Consider the following 6906-nt stretch of genomic DNA (forward strand, 5'->3'; position numbering starts at 1 on the left):
TTCAATGATAATACATAAAGAATTTTTTTCATACTTGAAGTTAAGTGCACAAACAAGAAGCGCGAAACATTAAAACTAAACGAGCATCGAGATTCAAGGTTTCAAATAATCGGTGATTGCCTCAGCATTGATAGGCCAATAGGTCAGGAATTGCAAGCAAGGACAGATGCGATCGATTATGTGTGGGCTAACATCATCGATGTGGGCCCCTTGCAACTAAGATCTACAGTGCAAGTGTTCAGCAGAGCTGTTCCTTACAAATAAATAAATCGCAGTGTCAATCAATTCAACAAAAGTGCAGGCAATACAAACAAGAATACGCAATGATTGAGAAAAACAGAGATGTAGCGAGAGGGGTAATTCAGGAGATGCATGAACATGAATTCCGGTGCTAAGAAGATGGACGTCAGAGGCTCAAGTGAGGCGAATAATACGCATTTTAGACACGTCAGCAACATTTCATTGCAGTAGTACGTATTCTACTGAATGTATTGACAACATACATTATGATAGTGACCAACTTAAAATGAGAACAGTAGTCCGAAGTAACAAAGAGATCACTCTATGAAATCTACATGAGCTCGTAACGTAACATGAGCCCAGGCACTCCAGCCGCAGCCTATGTTCGTGACACAACAGAATATATCTTATCTTCATTCGGGTCTCCACAGAATGGCGTCAATTACTGGCATGACTCACAAGAATATTTCCTTGATGGTTAGCATACATCGCACTGCCTGGGCCAGGACAAATACTCGAGACAAAGGGCCAATGGTTGTCAAGCTCAAGTAATATATTCAAAGAGGATCCATCAGCAACGACGAATGAAACTGCGACGATTTATCTTCTCGATTGCGACTCAATAATTCCTCGACCTTCTTCATAGTTAATTGTTATTGGAATTATGTAACAGATGCAAGACAGGAGTGGTCGGATGCAGTCTTTCTACACAAAACGTTTTGTTCGCAGCGCTCGTCAATCTCGTCGCGAGAACGAAGAAACACTGAATGAGCCATCAAAACCTGGATAATATATTGGGCGTCATTGTGGATGCTTTCTTGGTCTGAAACAACGATATGTGTTCGGCTTTACTCTTGACTCACGTAGAATGTTAGCACATGCTATGTAAGTGGCAGCGCTATTCAGTGATTTTCCCTACCACATGCCTGATACAGGAGCAAGAAAATTCGTCCATACGAAGCAAATAAGCATATCAATTTAATTAGAAACTAAGAACGTTCGCTGGCTTAGAACTCCCAGGAGTTGACCCAACGGAGGTGCTGGAGGCTGGAGTTGCTACGATCCACGTTGACCTCGTGCATGCCGTAGCTCAGCGGCGCGAACAAGTAGAAGCTGAAAGTGAAAATAAATACATCAGTCATAAAATAAATTGTTTTTTATTTTTAATTTATTGATCGCGAAGAAAACGAGACTTGAATGCAATAAGACCATTTAGCCTTATCTTCTTATTTACGCCCTTGACTGCAAGTAAATTCAAAGAATATAACCTAATCTATTACCCTTGATTATGCGTTAAGAAAAATTTCAAGATTGTGAGTTAGAAAAAAAATCAAGCAGTAAGATAGAAATTTGTTATTATCGACAGAAATACTCGAAAAGGAAACTGACGGCACAGATTAGGCTGGAAGTAGTTGGAGGTGAAGCGATAGTACAAGCAGGCTAAGACCGCTGTGAGCGGAAGTATGCTTGTTCCTTTGTTTGAGGTGTGCACAATAACAAAAACAAGCGTAGTAGAAGAATCCAAATAACTCACAATACTCCTACATAAGTCAATTTTTTTTATTTGGATTTCCTCAAGGGTTTGATACGAAATGCGTGAATGAATCAATGATTACCAACGAAAAACATGTTACATTCAGTTATTTCATAAAAAAAGCAGTGCTGGGAAGTAGTGGTGGTAGTAGAGGATGCATGAAGTAGTCTTACCAGTTAGCATGGAGGAGAAGAGCAGTGCCGGGAAGTAGTGATGGTAGTAAAGGATGCGCCCCATGAAGTAGAAGGGTAGGTAGTGTAGGGCCCACGCCAGCAGCAGCCAGCAACACGATTGCAGAGCTACGGTCCGACGGTCTGTCAACAATAACTCAATTTCAGTACCATCATAATTATACTATTTAATGATGATCTATTTAGTGTAGTACTGACAAAGACTGTTATTGCTAAAGGCTGAAGTCTATAAGCTGACAGATCATATATGCGCACTCGTATGAAAGATGCACGAAGGCGCAAGACTTACGATGTGAAATTTATGTTTCAAGTACATAGACATAGGAGGAGAATAGCGTTACGAAAACCAAAAAGACAAAAAGTCGTACGCTTAGATGAAACCACCGTACTATTGCAGTAGAAAACAACGCAACTAATTTCATTGTATGTAGTGCTGAACGTTCATGACGCATTCAAAGTTCATATGGGTGGTTAGCAATTCCAATATAAAATCACGTGTCAATTCAAATCCAATGAAGGAAAAAACATATATGCACCAGGCAGAAAAACATAAACAAAACTTGTAAAAAAGACGTTACACTTGAAATCGAAAAAAATACTTGAAGCAAACACAGGAATACGAAAAACGAACTACTAAGAATGAGGTTTCGTGGGCTCACTTTCCCGCTTCGATACTTCATGAACGTCTCACTGTAGATCTATTCTATTCTAGAGATATTCTACGTGGACTATGTGGCCGATATTAAACTATTTTATATTAATTGAAAACAAATCTCAATATAAGGTTTGCGGCTAGGAGAGCATAGCAATCTGAATTTAAGCTTAAAGGCTTTCCAATAAGAACTTCTGATGGCAAGCTTCTGCTTTGGTAAAAGTGAGCCAGTTTCAGGGCTGAATGATGCACAAACAATAATAATAATTTTTTCAGAAGACTGATACCCTGCTGGCTGAGACTAAGTTTTCCTCTCTTCTCGAGGAATTTGTTGATGCCATAGACGCCGATGAAGGCGGCCATGATGACGATGTTGCCCCACCAGATGACGGGGTTACCCAGCAAGTAGACCTTGTAGCCATCGATGGCTGAGAACCACTGGCCCTGTACAACAGCGTGCACACTAAGACAAATCACCCACTGAGACACGGACAGTTTCACGCACCAAATCATAAAGCGGGATAATCTAGATTGCAGCAAAAGCAATTACGATCAAATCATAAATACTCGATAAATGTGAAAATTTCTGGGACAAAAATGCTGCAAAATAATACTGAGGAGGAATATTCATATAAGGGGATAGTGAGAAAATTAAATAATGTTTCAGTAAATCTCACAAATAAAGAAAAATAAAAAGTTTTATTTGTCGGCATACAAAACATAACAATGCACCCTAGTATGAAAACAAACCTTGACACATAGACTGTACCACACAAAACATATTCGTGCACATAAACAAGAATCTTATAACACTATGTGAGATCAGGTGCAAGAAAAAGCGCATGAAAATCCCAAATGAAAAGAACAATCAGAGCATATCTGAAAATATTAGAATTTAATATTGAACAGAAGCTAAGAGAGAAGAAAGTGCAATTTCATCACAAGTGAAATAGGAACTGTGAGCCAACATCATGCAATTATCACAACAGTCTATAACTCAATTACGTCACAAAAGCACAATTCTCAAGAAAATTCTTAACCAAATCGCTCAAAAATTTTCTGTGAAACTGTGGAAAAGAAGTATGGACGAAAATAATAAACAAGCCGGACTGCCGGAGGCACCAAACAGCACGCTTTCGTTTGGCAAGTAAATAATTCAAGTCATATTGAATGTCGGGGACACAGAACTCATCTCAACCCACACAGTTTTGCCAGCCACACAACACTTAACAATTTTTAGCGTGCCGAATAGACTACACAAGTTCTCAGGCCCAACGATCATTGTTTGCACGGTGGACCTGTTGCGTCAAGTCCACCCAGCGTGGATTGCCCCAAAAAGAAATGCCGGCATGTAAGCACACACAAGAGGCAGATAACAAATGTGGTGGCCACACAAACCTGATGCGTACAGAGGAGCGCGCCCTCGCTTTACTAGAAAAGCCTTCACTAGGCAGGTTGGCAGCATCAGAGCCAGAGCCAGCAAGTTAAGGAGGGTAATGACAGGGTTGCTTAGCAGGTAAACCGTCACGGGATCTCTGCTGAACGCCTGGCCCTGTCGTGACATAAACACCAACTCGACTCTCAATAAACGCAAGGTTTTACTTTTATTAGCAGCAACGTATGATCGAAGGACAAGTTAGACGCAGAGAAATTACTTAGGAGAAAAAAAATAACTTGGTAACTGCAGGGAAAAACTCCATTTGCGGAAAAGAAATCAAGGAAATGTTGAGCTCAACAGTAATCATGCTAGGTTACGATTTCGAATATATTCACATTCAGAACTTAGGTATATAATATGAAACGGTGACAATAACAGCAGGAGATATAACCTTTTCAGTAAAAGATTAGAACTAACTTTTAAATAAGTTACAACCAGCTACTGATTAAATTATAGATAAAAAATAACTAGGTGCCGTCTGGAAATAAGGAACTACGAGATATGAGGGTAGATACCACTTGTATTTAAGCACCAAAGATTCCATACTAAAGATGCTCGTGCTAATAAATTCATGCGGTAAAAACTACAATAGTGGTATTGGTATCTAAGTTCGTACATTGGTTGAATGGTTGAACCAGACGAGCAAAGACCATGGGTAGCGAGAAATGTACTGCGTACTAGCCGTTAATTGACAGCAAGTTTACAAAGAATGAAAACTATACACTGAATAGATGTAAGCTAGTCATGGTAGAAGTGGCTTTATCTCAACTCAACTGACCCAAATGTTAGTAGTAAAGGTGACAAACAAGTTTGACCGTACCAGAAACCAGCTCGACAATAACGATCCTCAAGAGAGTTACGTGGTGGTGAAGCCCCTGTGTTACAAACACCCAAAAATCAGGCATGGAGACATACTAAATACTCTGTAATCAGGCTGCAAAATAAACTCTACACTCTCTAGTCAGACTGCAAGATGTACCCTATACTCTCTAGTCAGACCGAGAGACTGACTCTATACTCTCTAGTCAGACTGAGAGACTGACTCAATACTCTGACTAACCCTGTAGTTGATGGGCCACTGCCAGGGTTGTGACGTGACCTCGCCCTCCTTGGGCTTGAGTCCAGCGTTGCCCTGGAACATCACCGTGTGGGCCTCCAGGAACTTCGACAGGAACGACGGCGCATAGATTTCGAACGAGCTGTTCGGCACTGAAAAAAATACTCGTGAAAATTGGAGTGAAGTCTTTAGTTATCGTTTTCCTCACCGATAATTAGACAGCAGCCACAATACCAATAATCATTTTAGGCAGAAAAACACAGAGAACAGTGAAATTAAAAAAATATGGTAAACGGTATACTATACAAAAAGTGAACTCGCAGTGAATAATCACAGACGAGAATATAATATACATACAATATCAGAATATAACAAAGAATAACTAACAAAGAAGCAACGAATGTAGTACATGAACTCTAAATAGTTAGTACAGCAAACAACAGCACAAATACGTGTATGGCAACGAGTGGTGGCAACACAAGTGAAGGTTGTGGCAGCACTAGAGGCCCTCACGCTTAGGGTAGACGTAATAAAAATATTCGGTACACAGAAAGTGGACTCACAGAGAATAATCACGGACCATGGGAATTTAATAAATATATGCATAATATAGGGTCAGAAGAACTAACAACTAAGAAGTAAGGAATATATTTCCTCACGTTTAGGGTAGACGTTGTCCTCGATGTTCCAGGTGTTGTCGGCCTCGCGCAGGTTAGGGTTGCAGGTCACCTCCATCTGCTCGTACGCCCTGCCACAAAATCATCATGAGATCCAGAATGTTGTGCAACATAATTCCTAATTCCTATATCTATATATACACTCAGCACGAAAGAGCAAGTAGGTCTTAAACAAAACTAAGTAAAGTAAATGAGTATAACAGACGACGTCTCTGAAGCAAAATAAAGTTAAAGGAAACGCCTGCCGTAGATACGACGTTATAGCACGACGTAGAAATTAAGTAACTATACTAAGCAATCGACCTGTTCCTAGAAGTGTAATTGCATTGCGTTAGAATGCATATTTTGGTTATTTTACTTAGGGCTGAATCCTCCAACGAATCTATTCATTGACAAATCTCTCGTTATCCGGGAGAAGAAGACCTGCCAGTGAGAGTCGAACATTTGTTGCACCGTCGGTTTTTCCTCCGTCGGTTTTTCACGGTCGGTTGTTCGGCCAACCGCTTACCACAAAGCCATCCTCCAGACTACACAGTACAGGAATACTAAGACTTGGCAGTCGAGACAGCATCTCGACTTATAATCCGCGCTAGAAATATTTTTTGAGCTGGTGCAATTGTTTGTCTTGAGCGTGGCAAGGAATGAGGAGTAACATCACAGTAGAAGCACCATACACATGTTTCTAATTGCACCAAGCACATAAACCTTCAAGATATAGATATATCTATAGAAATAGAATATAGAATTCTATATAGATAGTATAATATAGAATTCTATATAGATAGAATATAGATTGATTGATGGACAATAAGCTAAGTTGATCAAGACTAACCCTGTAGTTGATAGATTCTGGATTTATTGATGGTCAATACGTACTGTAAGCTAATAAGCTAAATTGATCAAGACTAACCCTGTAGTTGATAGTTTCTAGATTGATTGATGAACAATAAGCTAAGTTGATCAAGACTAACTTTGTAATTGATAGATTCTAGATTGATTGATGGACATAAGCTACGTTGATCAAGACTAACACTGTAGCAGATAGAATATAGATTGATTGATGGACAATAAGCTAAGTTGATCAAGACTAACCCTGTAGTTGATAGAATATAGATTG

General features: G+C 39.7%; 1 protein-coding gene across 1 annotated transcript; it reads right to left on the reverse strand.

Moving 5' to 3' along the window:
- Nucleotides 1–1247: 1247 nt before the first annotated feature.
- On the reverse strand, nt 1248–5873 carry LOC125178795 (protein O-mannosyl-transferase 2-like). The gene is made up of 5 exons (XM_047883426.1): nt 5772–5873; nt 5116–5264; nt 2905–3061; nt 1899–2088; nt 1248–1353 (listed from the first exon to the last, which is right to left on the reverse strand). The coding sequence occupies exons 1-5, from the start codon at nt 5845–5847 to the stop codon at nt 1248–1250; spliced, it is 678 nt and encodes a 225-aa protein (XP_047739382.1). The 5' UTR covers nt 5848–5873.
- Nucleotides 5874–6906: the final 1033 nt, after the last annotated feature.

This window comes from Hyalella azteca, unplaced genomic scaffold, assembly GCF_000764305.2.
Source record: "Hyalella azteca isolate HAZT.00-mixed unplaced genomic scaffold, Hazt_2.0.2 contig12860, whole genome shotgun sequence".
NCBI lineage: Eukaryota > Metazoa > Arthropoda > Malacostraca > Amphipoda > Hyalellidae > Hyalella > Hyalella azteca.

Bases quoted from the DNA above. Each gene is read 5' to 3' on its own strand.
- LOC125178795 (XM_047883426.1), bottom strand. From the start codon at position 5,847: ATGGAGGTGACCTGCAACCCTAACCTGCGCGAGGCCGACAACACCTGG. The intron at 5,265-5,771 runs GTGAGGAAATAT...TATTTTTTTCAG, and splicing joins GGACAACGTCTACCCTAAAC to TGCCGAACAGCTCGTTCGAA. The intron at 3,062-5,115 runs GTTAGTCAGAGT...GCTGTTGTACAG, and splicing joins AGTGGCCCATCAACTACAGG to GGCCAGTGGTTCTCAGCCAT.